The sequence below is a fragment of the Musca autumnalis genome, unplaced genomic scaffold (assembly GCF_047663935.1).
Source record: "Musca autumnalis isolate F117 unplaced genomic scaffold, ASM4766393v1 scaffold_5, whole genome shotgun sequence".
Taxonomy (NCBI): Eukaryota; Metazoa; Arthropoda; class Insecta; order Diptera; family Muscidae; genus Musca; species Musca autumnalis.
The window spans coordinates 24,899,887-24,915,725 of NW_027412088.1; the positions used below are offsets into that span (position 1 = coordinate 24,899,887).

At 35.9% G+C, this 15,839-nt stretch overlaps 1 protein-coding gene across 1 annotated transcript in view; it reads left to right on the forward strand.

The window, feature by feature from the left end:
* inaD (inactivation no afterpotential D) overlaps positions 1 to 15,839 on the forward strand; it is a 27,833-nt gene continuing 11,994 nt past the window's right edge. Inside the window, exons 1-9 of the mRNA XM_073956810.1 lie at positions 1 to 722; positions 10,490 to 10,554; positions 10,638 to 10,727; positions 10,787 to 11,149; positions 11,226 to 11,316; positions 11,463 to 11,818; positions 11,877 to 12,029; positions 12,097 to 12,168; positions 12,234 to 12,464. Of these exons, the coding sequence (XP_073812911.1) occupies positions 695 to 722; positions 10,490 to 10,554; positions 10,638 to 10,727; positions 10,787 to 11,149; positions 11,226 to 11,316; positions 11,463 to 11,818; positions 11,877 to 12,029; positions 12,097 to 12,168; positions 12,234 to 12,464 (1,449 nt within the window). The 5' untranslated portion in view covers positions 1 to 694. The remainder of the gene's footprint in view (positions 723 to 10,489; positions 10,555 to 10,637; positions 10,728 to 10,786; positions 11,150 to 11,225; positions 11,317 to 11,462; positions 11,819 to 11,876; positions 12,030 to 12,096; positions 12,169 to 12,233; positions 12,465 to 15,839) is intronic.

Sequence of the window (15,839 nt, forward strand, 5' to 3'; positions counted from 1 at the left end):
AGTGCCTTCAAAGCTGTTAGACATTGGTTAAATGACCAGAATTTGACCTTAATGCAGACCAAACAAAAAAACAAAGGCAGTGGAACAAAAGTACAAAACAAATGACCAACAGACAATGTGGCTCTTTCAAAGAAAAGTACCAAAAACGCATTCTGGCAAAACGCATTTTCTTCATTTTGAAGAATCCGAAAATCAATTAACTCAAATTCATTAGATTCGATTACCGAATAACTTAAATAACCTTCCATTAGAACGTTGTTGCATTACCATGGAACGAAACATGGAACCAATCACCGTATTTGCCTTTTGTCTCATTCCAAGAGATTATATCAACAACAATCGATATTCAGTGTCTGGTAGTGGTGGTGCTACAAAGCAAATGAGGAAAAACCAAAACCCAGAAAAAAACAGTCACTAAGTCATTTAGTCGCCTCTGCCAGGGCTAGTTTAAATGCAAATTAGTTTGCTAACGAACTTCATCGGATACGGATCGTGGTTTTAGCCATTTAGCCATCATTCTTCTTCCTCAATGGGATTTTCAATAGACCAAATTAGCCAAGAATTTTGAGAAAATCCAAAAAAAAATCTGTTTTCACGCCCTTAAACTGAATCGAAAGTTGGCCCTGAAAGTGAAAAAAATTATCAAAAAAATATAATTCAAGTTTGAATTAAAAAATATTAACGACCTAACGAAATGGTGCAATTAAATTCAGGGGGTGGTGGTGAGTTTTATCGAATGATTTTTAAATCTAAACTAAACTAATTAAAGTGTTTATATAACAAAAAATTGTCTGTGATTTATTGAAAAAAAAAAACGGAAATTAAAATAAAAATTTGCAAACAGAAACCAAAATGAATGCAAAAACGTGAAAATTTTTTAATATTCTTAAAAAATGTGAAAATTTAAAAACTGTTTAAACTGAAGTAAGAATAAAAAATTGAGGAATTCCCAAAAAATATATTAGCCGTGATTGTGAAAAATATAAGTACAGTTGCACAACCATAATAAGAAGTGTTCGTTATAACTGTGTTTGACTGCATAATCACTATTCGTCCCATAAGATATTGAATAATGAAACCCTATACACTTAATGACGTCAATGGAATATTTTATTTATAATTTTTATTTTTGCAAAAATGTTGGCAAGTGAAAAACGAAACGAATACATACCGAGTAGGCATACGAGTGTATCTTTTATTTTTCTTTGGTTCTGTGTGTAAAAATATAATTCAAGATCCGGGAAAGGTATTAATTTTTATCACTACGTGGGCAGACTCAATATATGTTTCTCCGGTTCCATAGTGCGAAACATTCCGTAATTATGAAGCTACTGTCGCTTTTTATTTTCTGATAAACTTGATTCTTAAATGTGACGAAGACCTGCAAGGAAATGACCAAAGTTGGGCGGGGCCGACTTTATTATGCCCTATGCCACTGTAAATATGTATAATATACATATATGACAGCTCAATATATCCAAACGTCGACCGGTATCAACACAAATTGACACATTTATTTTTCTAGATCAAATACAGCCACACATACAAAATATCATCGAAATTGAACGTGCACAGCGTGTTTGGAGCATTAAATACCTCACATCGCCCGAAAATATATATGGGAGTTATATCCAACTCTGAGCCGATTTTCACCAAAAGCAGTAGCGTTCTTTCTATGCCTGAAAAAATGATCTATCCCAAGTTTTAACCGAATCGGATAATAGGTGAATCGATTAATACATGCGACCTGTACCTTGCGAACAAAAATACATGGACTGATGGACATACATATGTGTGTATGTTCATTTTTCCATTTGATCCAAAAACCTTATATATGAAATTTGTTTCCATAGCAATTTGTATGGGACCAAAGGTCAATTTTCACGAAAATGCCCTAAAGGCCGCATTTATGGTCCAATCGATGAAAAAATTTTACCAGTTCATTATTGTGGCTAAAAAACGAATCCTACAAAAATTTGTGAAAATCGGGAAAACCTCAAATGCATAAATTAGTCACAAAATATGTATGTCTAAAAATGTTTTCAATCAGACGGTACCTTTATATGGACAAAATATTACTTCGGTTGAAAATTTTAGGTAAAATCTTCAAAATACCGAAATCGAGAGGTACCGTTATATGGGGACTATACCTAAACATGAGCCTATGTTGACAATTTTTGACGAAGAAGTGTTGTGAACGCTAAGAACCTTAAATGTCTAAAGATGACTTGTATAGGGAAAAGGCGCCCTAAAAAGGTATTCTATAGCTAGGAAGCCTTCTAAAGGTGTCTTCTATAGAGGTCTTCTATAGATAGAAGGAAAACAAAATAGGTCTTCTATAGATAGAAGGCCTTCTAAATAGGTATTCTGTAGATAGGAAGCCTCTTAAAAAGATCTTCTATAAAAAGAAGGCCCACTAAAGAGATCTTTTATGTATAAAAGGCCTCCTTAAGAGTTCTTCAATAGATAGAAGGCCTCCTAAAGAGGGCTTCTATGAGAGAAGGTTCCTAAAGATGTCTTTTGTATATAGAAGGTCTCCTAAAGGCCTCCTTCTATAGACAGAAGACCTCTTGATAGAACGTTCCTAAATAGGTCTTCTATAGATATAAGGCCTCTAGAAAATGTCTTCTATAGATATAAGTACTCCTAAATATGTATTCTATAGATAGAAAGCCTTCTAAAAAGGTCCTCTATAAATAGAAGGCCTCCTAAAGAGGTCTTATTTAGATAGAAGGTCTCCTAAAAGGTCTTCTTTAGATAAAAAGGCATCCTAAAGGGCTCTTCTGTAGGTAGAAGGCCTCCTAAAGATGTGTTCTATACCTAGAAGACCTATTAAATAGGTCTTCTACAGATTGAATAGAATAGATAGAAGGCCTCCTAAAGAGGGTTTCTATAGATAGAAGGTTCCTAAAGAGGTTTTTTGTATATAGAAGGTCTCCTAAAGGCCTCCTTCTATAGACAGAAGACCTCTTGAAAAAGCTCCTAAAGAGGTCTTCTATATATAGAAGGCCTCCTAAAGAGGCCTGCTATAGATAGAACGTTCCTATATAGGTCTTCTATAGATATAAGACCTCTAGAAAATGTCTTCTATAGATAGAAGTACTCCTAAATAGGTATTCTATAGATAGAAAGCCTTCTAAAAAGGTCCTCTATAAATAGAAGGCCTCCTAAAGAGGTCTTATTTAGATAGAAGGTCTCGTAAACGGTCTTCTTTAGATAAAAAGGCATCCTAAAGGGCTCTTCTGTAGGTAGAAGGCCTCCTAAAGAGGTCTTATTTAGATAGAAGGTTCCTAAGTATGTCTTCTGTAGATAGAAGGCCTCCTAAGGAGGTCTACTATAAATAGAAGGACCCCTAAATAGGTCTTCTATAGATAGAAGGCTTCTTGAAAGGGCTCCTAAAGAGGTCTTCTATAGATAGAAGGCCTCCTAAGGAGGTCTACTATATATAGAACGACCCCTAGATTGGTCTTCTATAGATAGAAGGCCTCTAGAAAATGTCTTCTATATATATAGAAGATCCCCTAAGTAGGTATTCTATTCTCTTAAAAAGGTCTTCTATTAATAGAAGGCCTCCTAAAGAAGTCTTATTTAGATAGAAGACCTCGTAAAGAGGTCTTAGATAAAAAGGCATCCTAAAGAGGTCTTCTGTAGGTAGAAGGCGTCCTAAAGATGTGTTCTATACCTAGAAGGCCTACTAAATATGACTTCTTTAGCTAGAAGGCCTCCTAAAGAGGTCTTATTTTGATAGGTCTCCTAAAAATGTCTTCTTTAGATAAAAGGCATCCTAAAGAGGTCTTCTGTAGGTAGAAGGCCTCCTAAAGACGTGTTCTATATTCTATAGATAGTAGGCCTCCTAAAGAAGTCTTGTATAGTCTACCAAATAGGTCTTCTAAAAAAGGCCTCCTAAAAGGGTCTTCTATACATAAACGGCCTCCTAAAAAGTTTTTTTGTTTTTATTGATAAGAGGTTCGGAGGTTTCCAATAGATAGAAGGCCTTCTAAAGAGGTCTTCTATAGGTAGAAGGCCTCCTAAAGGGATCTACTATATATAGAACGACCCCTAGATTGGTCTTCTATAGATAAAATGCCTCTAGAAAATGTCCCCTAAATCCCCTAAATAGGTATTCTATAGATAGAAAGCCTCTTAAAAAGGTCTTCTATTAATAGTAGGCCTCCTAAAGAAGTCTTGTATAGTCTACTAAATAGGGATATACCCTCAGCCTGTGTATATTGAAACAATTTTTTTTCCAAAAAACGCATGTATTTAGGGAGTTTTAAGAATTTTGGGCGTTTGAACTGACAAAAATGTTGATTAGGATTTAATATCAAAAGTTTTGCGGAGGAGATACTAAAAAGAATGGATCTCCAGCCACTACATATGGTACCATAGGGGTTTTTTAGAACTTCAGGGATGTTTGCTCAAGAAGTATGAACTTGCCCCTGAAACAACTTTTACCATCGCAATTGAGACAGCAATGCAAGTTGCTTCAACAAAAATCAAAGTGATTCGAAAGCAGGTCTTAAAGTGAACATGTATCCGAAATTTTGAGTGGGAGGTACCGGATGCAGTGGACAAATATAGTCCATATTTGAACCTGATCTATATCTGGTAGATATATTAGGATGTGTAAAGTATGGACCAATTCGGCCACTCTCTTCAAGAGTTATCGTACTCACAATTTTTCCGAACATTTTTGAACTTTTGTGGGGGAGGTACCTGAAGGAGTGGACCGATATGGCTTATCTCCGAACTTAAACTATGTTTGGACAAAATATTACTAAGGCCAAACTTTATACCGAATCGGCAGACCTGTTCGAGAGTTATTTTGCCCTCCAACCTCCTCACACGGTGTCATAGGGGTTTTTTGCAACTTTCAGGCTATTTTCTCAGGAAGTATGGACTTGCCCCTGATGAAACTTATACCGTCGTATGGAGGGCAGTGAATACAAGTTGCTAAGGCAAAAATCAAAGCGATTCGAGAGATGTTCCTAAACTGAACTTTTCCAAAATTTTGTGTGGGAGGTACCCGACGGAGTGGACCGATTGAGTCCATATTAAAACCTGATCTAAGTCTGGTACACGCGGACCGATATAGCTCATCTTCGAACTTAAACTAAGTTTGGACAAAATATTACGAAAGCCAAAATTTGAACCGAATCGGTTCATCCCTTCGAGAGTTATCGTGCGCTCCAGCCAGCCAGACAGACAGACAGACGGACGGACATTGCTCAATCGACTCCAAATTGTCTGAAACACATTTCGTCCAAACATACTTGGGGTCTAAAACCATTATTTCGATGAGGCACATTTTGCCCGTATGAAAGTGTATATACCCTTCATAGCCTAAAGGCTGAGGGTATAAAAAAGGCCTCCTAAAAGGGTCTTCCATACATAAACGGCCTCCTAAAAAGTTTTTTCTTTTTATAGATAAACGGCCTTCTAAAGAGGTCTTCTATAGATAGAAGGTTTCCTAAATAGGTATTCTAACAAGTAAAAAAGTATCAGTCGGCTTTGCCGACAGAGATATACCCTCAGCCTGTGTGGATTGAAATACTTTTTTCCCCCACAAAAACAACTTATGTATTTAGGGGCGTTTTCAAAATGTTGGGCGTATGAACCGACAAAAGTATGGATAGGATTAAAGCTCAAAAGTTTGCGGGGATATCGATAAATAGATACCTTTGGTACAAATGCCCTAAAGTTCCTCGAACGGACCCTTAACCACACAAAAATGTTGAACATTTGTGTGGGTGGTAACACAAGGATTGGACAGATAGGGCCCAAATTTGAACATAAAATAATGTAAGTTTCGACAATATTTAGATATCCAAAGTTTGGACGAAATCGGTTGCTATGTCTATGAAATATCGCGCGTACCCTTTTAGCGAATATTTTCGAACTTTTGTGGTGGTGGTACCGAAAGGAGTGGACCTATAAGCTCCACCTTTGAATTTCATCTAATATTCGAAGAAATATTACAATATCCAAAGTGTGGACGAACGCAGTATTCTGTTCGAGCTCTCCGGCCACTACATATGGTGCCATACGGGTTTTTTTACAACTTTCGGGCTGTTTTCTCAAGAAATATGGACTTGCCCCTGAAGAAACTTTTACAGTCGTAATTGAGGAAGCGAATGCAAGTTGCATCAACAAAAATCAAAGTGATTCGAGAGCAGGTCTTAAAGTGAATTTATCCATTTAGTCCATACTCAAACCTGATCTATGCCTGGAATCAATAATATTATATGCAAAGTTATGACCAATTCAGTTAGTCCCGAAGGAGTAAACCGATATGGTCTATCTTCGATTTTAATATTACATACTTTGGACATAATATTACGAAAACCAAATTTTGGACCAAATTGGTTAATCCGTTCGAGAGTTGTCGTGCGCTCCAGCCAGACAGAAGGACGGACATGACTAAATCGACTCCAAATTGTCTGAAATGGATTTTGTCCAAAAATACTTGGGGTCTAAAACCATTTGTTTGATAAGTCTATATACCCTCTTTAGCCTAAAGGCTAAGGGTATAATTACAGTAATAGCGGATATAAAAAATACGTTTTGGAAGTTTAACGTAAATTTTTAGGCAATAAACAATGGACAAACAGACAGTTATTCTTCTTATATTGCAAGAATACCACTTAGGCTGTGTTTTTGCAACATTCGTATGGAGAATTGTATCAAAGATCACAAAAACTATTATTTGCTTTTTTTCTACAAAAAATCTTTAAAAAATCCACGAATATTTGCTTCTTTAGATCCACCTAAAAATCTTTTAAAAATCTCCGAGTATTTGCCTCTTTAGATCCACATAAATATCTTTTAAAAATCCGCGCACATTTACCCCTCTTTTACCAACTTAAAATCTTTTAAAAATCCCGAATAATTGCCTCTTTAGACGGTCCACCTTCAAATCTTTTAAAAATCCCCGAATATTTGCCTCTTTGGGTTCACCTTAAAATGTAGGTCCATCTAATAATCTTTTAAAATCCACGAATATTTGCCTCATTAGGTCCACATAAAAATCTTTTAAAAATCCCGAATATTTACCTCTTTAGTTCCACCTTAAAATCTTTAAAAAATTCCCGAATGTTTACCTCTTAAAATTTACTTAAAAATCTTTTAAAAATTTAGAAGATTTCCCTCTTGATGTCTACTAAAAATCTGTAAAAAAAAAATCCCCAAAAATTTGCCCCTTAGGTTCACCTTAAAATCTTTTAAAAATCACGAATATTTGCCTCCTTAGGTCCACCTTAAAATCTTTTAAAAATCCCCGGACTTTTGCGTCCTTAGGTTTACTTAAAAATCTTTAAAGAAATCCCTGAATTTTTCTCACCTTAAAATCTTTTAAAAGTCCCCAAATATTTGCCTCTTTAGGTCCATCCAAAAATCTTTTAAAAATCCCTAATATTTGCCTCTTTAGGAGGTCCACCTTAAAATCTTTTAAAAATCCCCGAATATTTGCCTTTTTTAAAAATCCCGAATATTTGCCTATTTAGGTCCACATAAAAATCTTTTAAAAATTTCGTAAATTTGCATATTTAGGTCCACCTACACATGTTTCAAAAGTCCAGGCATATTTTTCTCTTGATGTCCACCTAAATATCGTTAAAAATCCCGAATATTTGCCTCTTTCGGTCCACCTAAAAATCTTTTAAAAATTCGCGAATATTTTCCCCTTTAGGTCCACCTAAAAATCTTTTAAAAATCCCCGAATATTTGCCCCCTTAGGTCCACCTAAAAATCTTTTAAAAACCCACGAAAATTGGCCTCTTTAGGTCTACCTAAAAATCTTTATAATATCCCTGAATATATGCCCCACTAGATCCACCTAAAAAAGTTTAAAAATCCCCGAATATTTGCCCGTTAGGTCCACTTAAAAATCTTTAAAAATTCCACGATTTTTTGCCTCTTTAGGTCCACCTAAAAATCTTTTAAAAATCTCCGAGTATTTGCCTCTTTAGACCCACATAAATATCTTTTAAAAATCCGCGCACATTTACCTCTTTAGGTACACATTAAAATCTTTAAAAAATCCCGAATATTTGCCTCTTTAGGTTTACTTAAAAATCTTTAAGAAAAATCCACGAGTATTTGCCTCTTTAGGTCCATCTAAAAATCTCTTAAAAATCCCGAATATTTGCCTCTTTAGGGGGTCCACCTTAAAATTTTTTAAAAATCCACGAATATTTGTCTCTTTAGATCCACCCTAAAATCTTTTTAAGAATCTCCGAATATTTGTCTCTTTATGTCCACCTAAAGATCTTTAAAAATCCTGAATATTTCCCTCTTAAGGTCCACCTTAAAATCTTTTAAATATACCCGAATATTTGTCCCTTTAGGTCCACCTACAAATCTTTTAAAAATCCACGAATATAGCACTCTTTAGGTCCACCTAAAAATCTTTAAAATGTCCTTTAGATAGTTTAAAAATTCCCGAATATTTGCCTCTTTAGGTCCACCTAAAAATCTTTCAAAAATTCACGAATATTTGCCTCTTTAGGTCCACCTAAAATCTTTAAAATATCCCTGAATACTTGTCTCTTTATAATAATTGTTCCACAAACATCCCATACGGGACAAGAGAGACTTCTCTCATACCAATGAGTGCACCCCGATTCATATTAGCTCAATTATAAGTGACCTACAGTTTATTGCCGAGTCCGAACGGCGTGTCCTAAGACACCATTTGTAGAGAAGTTTTACATGGCTGAAATACTCAGGAAATGTCGCCAACATTACTGAGGGGTATATTTGCCTCTTTAGTCCACCTTAAAATCTTGTAAAAATACCCGAATATTTGGTTCTTTAGGTCCACCTTAAAATCTTGTAAAAATACCCGAATATTTGCCTCTTTAAGTTCACCTAAAACTAGTTTAAAAATCCCCGAATATTTGCCTCTTTAGGAGGTCCACCTTAAAATCTTGTAAAAATACCCGAATATTTGACTTTTTAGGTCCACCTTAAAATCTTGTAAAAAATACCCGAATATTTGGCTCTTTAGGTTCACCTAAAAAAGTTTAAAAATCCCCGAATATTTGCCTCTTTAGGAGGTCCACCTTCAAATCTTTTAAAAATCCCCGGATATTTGCCTCTTTAGGTTTACTTAAATTCATTAAAAAAATCCCTGAATATGTCCCACCTTAAAATCTTTTAAAGATCCCCGTGTATTTGCCTCTTAAGTCCATCTAAAAATCTTTTAAAAATCCCGAATATTTGCCTCTTTAGAATGTCCACCTAAAAATCTTTTAAAAATCCCCGAATATTTGTCTCTTTAGGTCCACCTTAAAATCTTTTTTAAAAATCCCGAATATTTCCCTCTTAAGGTCCACCTTAAAATCTTTTAAATATACCCGAATATTTGTCCCTTTAGGTCCACCTACAAATCTTTTAAAAATCCACGAATATAGCACTCTTTAGGTCCACCTAAAAATCTTTAAAATATCCTTTAGATAGTTTAAAAATTCCCGAATATTTGCCTCTTTAGGTCCACCTAAAAATCTTTCAAAAATTCACGAATATTTGCCTCTGTAAGTCAATCTAAAAATCTTTAAAAAATCCCGAATATTTGCCTCTTTAGGTCCACCTTAAAATCTTTTAAAAATCTCGTAAATTTACCAATTTAGGTCCATCTAAAAATATTTTAAAAGTCCACGCATATTTGCCTCTTTATATCCACTTAAAGATCTTAAAAAATCCCGAATATTTGCTTCTTTTGGTCCACCTAATAATCTTTTAAAAATCCACGAATATTTGCCTCATTAGGTCCATCTAAAAATATATAAAATATCCCTGAATATTTGCCCCTTTAAATCCACCTAAACATAGTTTAAAAATCCTTGAATATTTGCCCCTATAGGTCCACCTTAAAATCTTTTTAAAATCCCGAATATTTGGCTCTTTGGGTCCACCTAAAAATCGTTTAAAAATTCCCGAATAGTTGAATATTATTAGGTCCACCTAATAATATTGTAAAAGTCCACGCATATTTGCCTCTTTATGTCCACCAAAATCACGAATATTTGCCTCTGTAGGTCCACCTAAAAATCGTTTAAAAATTTACAAATATTTTCCCGTTTAGGTCCATTTTAAATTTTTTTTAAATCCCTGAATATTTCCCTTTTTAATTCCACCTAAAAATCTTTTAAAGATCCACGCATATTTAACTGACAGCTGAAACCCCCCTCACCTGCAATGGGAAATTTGAATTGAACTTTCTACTTTCTATGTCGTACACAGTTTTTGAATAGTCGTCCATTTTCCGTCCGTCATCCTGAGGTGTGGTCAGCGTATAGATCCGACCAACGCCGCTTGTAAATGAGGATAAGGCCTTATCTACTCCTTAAACGTAATTGGTTGGAATATAGGATTTGCAGGATATAAAAATTTCGTTTTTTCGATTTTTTTTAGTTTGTTTCCTTCGATATTTTTAATCTTCTTCTGTGCCCTTTTTAATAGTATTTGTTCGTTTATTCATTTATTTCAGTTTTCTCAGTGGCTTTAGATAAAACCGGAAAGAAATCCTTTGGCATTAGCATAGTAAGGGGTGAGGTAAGTACCGCAAATTTAATCCTTCATATTGAATAATATTTTGATAAACATCGTTCTCCTTATTTCATTCGCCATAAATGCAGATCAAAGATTCCCCCAACACCAAGACAAATGGCATTTTCATTAAGGGTATAGTTCCCGACAGCCCGGCACAGTTATGTGGGAAATTAAAGGTATGTTTACATTATTGTAATTTCCGCATAATAATTTTCAATTAAAACTTCAATTGCAGGTGGGCGATCGCATATTATCGATCAACGGCAAAGATGTACGAAATGCCACCGAACCGGAAGTCATCATGCTAATAAAAGATGCAGGTATGGTAATCAATTTGGAGGTACAATCTGTCGATCAGTCACAGGAGTCCAACAAACCAGTGGAGAATGGCTTTGCAATGAATAAAAATAAATTCCAACAATCCATCAAACAGGCACCGGCTCCAAAACCTCCAAATGTCAATTCAATGTTGAAGAATACAAATTATGCGGCCACAGTGTCTAGTGGACCTTCGGGTGGAGGCGGCGGCGGTGGTGATGATGATGAAGAAGATGAACGTGATATGACCGGTCGCATAAGAACAGAAGCTGGTATAGAGGTAAGTGGGGGGAGAATTGAATTGGGATTTTTGGGTCCTTAAATTTTGGAATAAATATTGACTTTGTTTTGTTCAGATCGATCGTGCTTCTGCCGGTAATTGTAAACTAAATAATGCAGAAAAGGCTCGTGATAAGGAAAAGGAAGATGAATTTGGCTACACAATGGGTAAGTACAAATTGTTATAAATTCCAGAGCTAGAGTTACTTGAGATGAGCTCTTCTTAGTATGAATATCTTGGGATTTCTCAGCATACTTCTTGAGTGAATATAACCTCACTCTCTTATTTTGTATTTCATTTCCCTTCCGCACAGCTAAAATCAACAAACGCTATAACATGCTTAAGGATGTTCGTCGAGTAGAATTGACTAGACCCCCCAATACTCCCTTGGGCATGGCCCTGGCTGGTCATGTTGATCGTCAGAAAATGGCTTGTTTTGTGGCCGGCATAGATCCCGAGGGCCTGGTGGCTTCCTTGGATATAAAACCTGGTGATGAAATTGTTGAAGTTAACGGTGTGGTGTTGAAAAATCGTTGCCATTTAAATGCTTCGGTGGTCTTCAAAAATATTGTCACAGAGAAAATTGTCTTGATTACATCGCGACGAAAACCCAGTGACGATGGTATGAGTGTTAAGCCAGTTAAACAATTTCCACCGAAAATTGATGATGTAAGCATATATCTCCCAAAAACGTTGTATATCCAAAAATTTAAAAATCTATTTTTAGACTAAATTCTTGTTCGAACAATTCCCCAAAGCCCGAACGGTAGCTGTGAAGAAAGAAGGCTTTATTGGTATCATGATCATCTATGGTAAACACGTTGAAGTGGGTAATGGTATTTTCATATCCGATTTGCGAGAGGGTTCCAATGCTGAAGAGGTGAGGTTACGAATATCCCTCTCTCTCCACAGATTTCATATTTTCATGATTTCGTTGTCCTTTTCAGGCTGGCATTAAAGTTGGTGACATGTTATTGGCCGTTAACAAGGACGTAACTCTGGAATCAACCTATGATGAGGTAAAAAAAGATTCCAGAAGGTTCTAGTTTTTATAAACACTAATGTTGGTTTTTGTTGTGTTTAGGCCGTTGCCCTGCTCAAGCGAGCTGAAGGTGTTGTCAACTTATGTGTCTTGACTCTGAAACCCGAAGAGAAAAAAGAGGAAAAGAAAGAAGAGGAGAAACCTAAAGAACCCGAAAAGATTGACCCGGCAACAGCACCTGTGAAACCAAACACAAAAATGGTCATTGAACTGAAGGTGGAGAAGAAGCCACTAGGTGTCATTGTGGTCGGTGGTAAAAATAATCATGTTAAGGTAAGGTCATCAATTTTGGGATTTTCTTTTTTAAATGATTAAAAAATTTTAATCAGCAGCTATCAGCCTGTAAATTAAAAAAAAGAAAAGAATTTTTGGAACTTCCCAAAGCATATTTTTAGGCGCTTATTGGGCAAATATTACAAACAGTCCACTAACAGATCCTATCAACACAGCCTACACCACTAAAATCCTTAAATTTTCATAAGTTTGTTACAACAAGTAAAAAAGTATCAGTCGACATTGCCGACAGAGATATACCCTCAGCCTGTGTGGATTGAAATACTTTTTTCCAAAAAAACTTACGTATTTAGGGCGGTTTTCAAAACAATATGGATAGGATTAAAGCGAAAAAAATTGCGGGGATATCGATAGATAGGTCTTTTTTAACTGAGTTTCGACAATATTTAGAATACCATTTTAGCGAATATTTTCAAACTTTTGTGGGGGAGGTATCGGAAGGTGCACTCCTTCCACCTTCGAATTTCGTCTAATATTCGACGAAATATTACAATATCCAAAGTGTGGACGAACGTTGTATTCGGTTCGAGCTCTGCAGCCACTGCATATGGTGCCATAGGGTGTTTTTTACAACTTTCGGGCTGTTTCTTCAAGAAGTATGGACTTGCCCCTGAAAAAACTTTTACTGTCGTAATTGAGGCAGCGAATGCAAGTTGCTTCAACAAAAACTAAATTGATTCGAGAGCAGGTCTTAAAGTTAATTTTTCCAAAATTTTTTGTGGGAAGTACCCGAAGGAGTGGACAAATATAGTCCATATTCGACCCTGATCTATTTCTGGTAGATATATTCTGGTTGATCGGTCACTCCTATCAAGAGTTATCGTGTGCACACAATTTTTCCTAACATTTTGGAACTTTTGTGTGGGAGGTACCTGAAGGAGTGGACCGATATGGCTTATATTCGAACTTAAACTACGTTTGGGCAAAATATTACGAAGGCCAAATATTGGACCAAATCGGCAGATCAATTCCAGAGTCATCTTGCACTCCAATAACGGTGTCATAGGGGTTTTTTGTAACTTTCAGGCTATTTTATAAAGAAGTATGGGTTTGCCCCTGATGAGATTTGTTCCGTCGTATGGGGGGCAGTGAATACAAGTTGTTACAACAAAAATCTAAGCGATTCGAGGGCTGCTCCTAAACTGAACTGTTCCCAAATTTTGTGTGGGAGGTACCCGAAGGAGTGGACCGATTAAGTCCATATTGGAACCTCATCTAAGTCTAGTAGAAATTTCAGGATGTGCAAAGTATGGACTAAATCGGTTTCTTTCTCAAAGAGTTATCGTGCGCAGAAATTTTCCGAATATTTTCGAACTTTTGTGAGGGAGGTAAACGAAGGAGTGGACCGATATGCCCCATCTTCGAACTTAAACTAAGTTTAGGCAAAATATTACGATAGCCAAAATTTAGTTCGAATCGGCAGATCAGTTCGAGAGTCATCTTGCGCTCCAACAACTGCACACGGTGTCATGGGGGCTGTTTGCATCGTTCAAGCTATTTTCTCAGGAAGTATGGGTTTGCCCCTGATGAAACTCGTACCGTCGTATGGGGGGCAGTGAATACAAGTTGTTGCAACAAAAATCAAAGCGATTCAAGAGCAGGTCCTAATCTGAACTTATCGAAATTTTGTGTGGGAGGTACCCGAAGGAGTGGACCGATTGAGTCCATATTGGAACCTCATCTAAGTCTGGTAGAAATGTCCCGATATGCAAAGTATGGACTAAATCGGTTTCTCCCTCAAAGAGTTATCGTGCGCACAAATTTTCCGAACATTTTCGTACTTTTGTGAGGGAGGTACCCGAAGGAGTGGACCGATATGCCGCATCTTCGAACTTAAACTAAGTTTAGGCAAAATATTATGATAGCCAAAATTTAGTTCGAATCGGTTGATCCGTTCGAGAGTTATCGTGCGCACCAGCCAGCCAGACAGACGAACAGACAATACTAAATCGACTCCAAATTGTCTGAAACGGATTTCGTCCAAACATACTTGGGGTCTAAAACCATAATTTCGATGAGGAACATTTTGTCCGTATGAAACTGTATATACCCTCGTTAACATAAATGCTGAGGGTATAAAAATAAATAGCATTTTCGTAGTGTCAAAAGAATGTTTGCAACTTTCAAAAGCATATTTTTAGGCGCTTATTGGGCAATTATTACAAACAGTCCACTAACAGATCCAATGAACACTAGGGTTATGACTTTTTTACAACCTCATATCCCTGTATCATAGCGTGATGAGTTTTGCCATAAGATTACATAAAATCTTAATTATAAGGTGATTCGGTGAAAAAACTTCACGCACAAAATGATTTTAAAATTTGAATTTATCAAAATTATGGACAATTTTTTGAAGCCGCTGAAAACAGATACATAATTGAGAATAAACTTTACAGTCACATGATATAATTAAAATGACATAAAATTTATTTCTCACTATTTTTCTTGAATTCTGAGAATCGTAAACATGTCGTAAACGCTTTTTTTCACAAATATAATTTTTTAACAAAAAACAAAAAATTTAAATTTTTTTCAAAGTGACTTTTTTCGCGACTTTTTATTATTTGAATAAAATAAACGTTATTATAGTTATTAGTAGGCTTATATTTATTCATCCGTGCAACAAAAAATAATTTTTTGAAAAAAAAAAAAAATTTTTAATTCATATATTTTTTCAAAAAATTATTTTTATACCCTATACCACAATGTGGAAAAGGGTATTATAAGTTTGTTTTGGTAAAAATTCATGTAACACCACGAAATATTCGTCGGAGACCCCCAATGTGGTATACCAATCTTCATATCTCGACGAGATAAAGCGATTTTGAGATGTGTGTCCGTCCGTCCTCCCGTCCGTCCGTCCGTCCGTCTGCCCATTATAAATTGTAAACACGCTCCAGGCCGCAATTATGGACCGATCGTCACGAAATTTTGTATGGAGGTCGGGTTCAGATCCGAATAGATCCCTATTCTTATTGGTGATGATCGTGAAATATTTAGCGGGTGATATGGACCAAAAACATAATATTTATCCAATTTTCTAGCGGCTCTGTAGGTCTCAATAATAGTCCGATCAACGCGTAATTTTAAATAAAGTAAGAGTATACCACAAAGGAGAAGCTTGCAATTTGAGATGGCGATCGGATAATATTTAGAGGGTTAAATGGACCAAAACTTTTGTGTGAAAATTGTGAAAATTTTTAATATACAGCTTATATCTTAATTCCTGGAAGTGACATTCCGGACAAGTGAGATATACTTGAAAGTTGAACGCTTGACCTTTCAAGTGATGCCAATTATGTTGATGTGCATGATCAGATAACATAGTTACAGCCTAATATATTTCGTTAT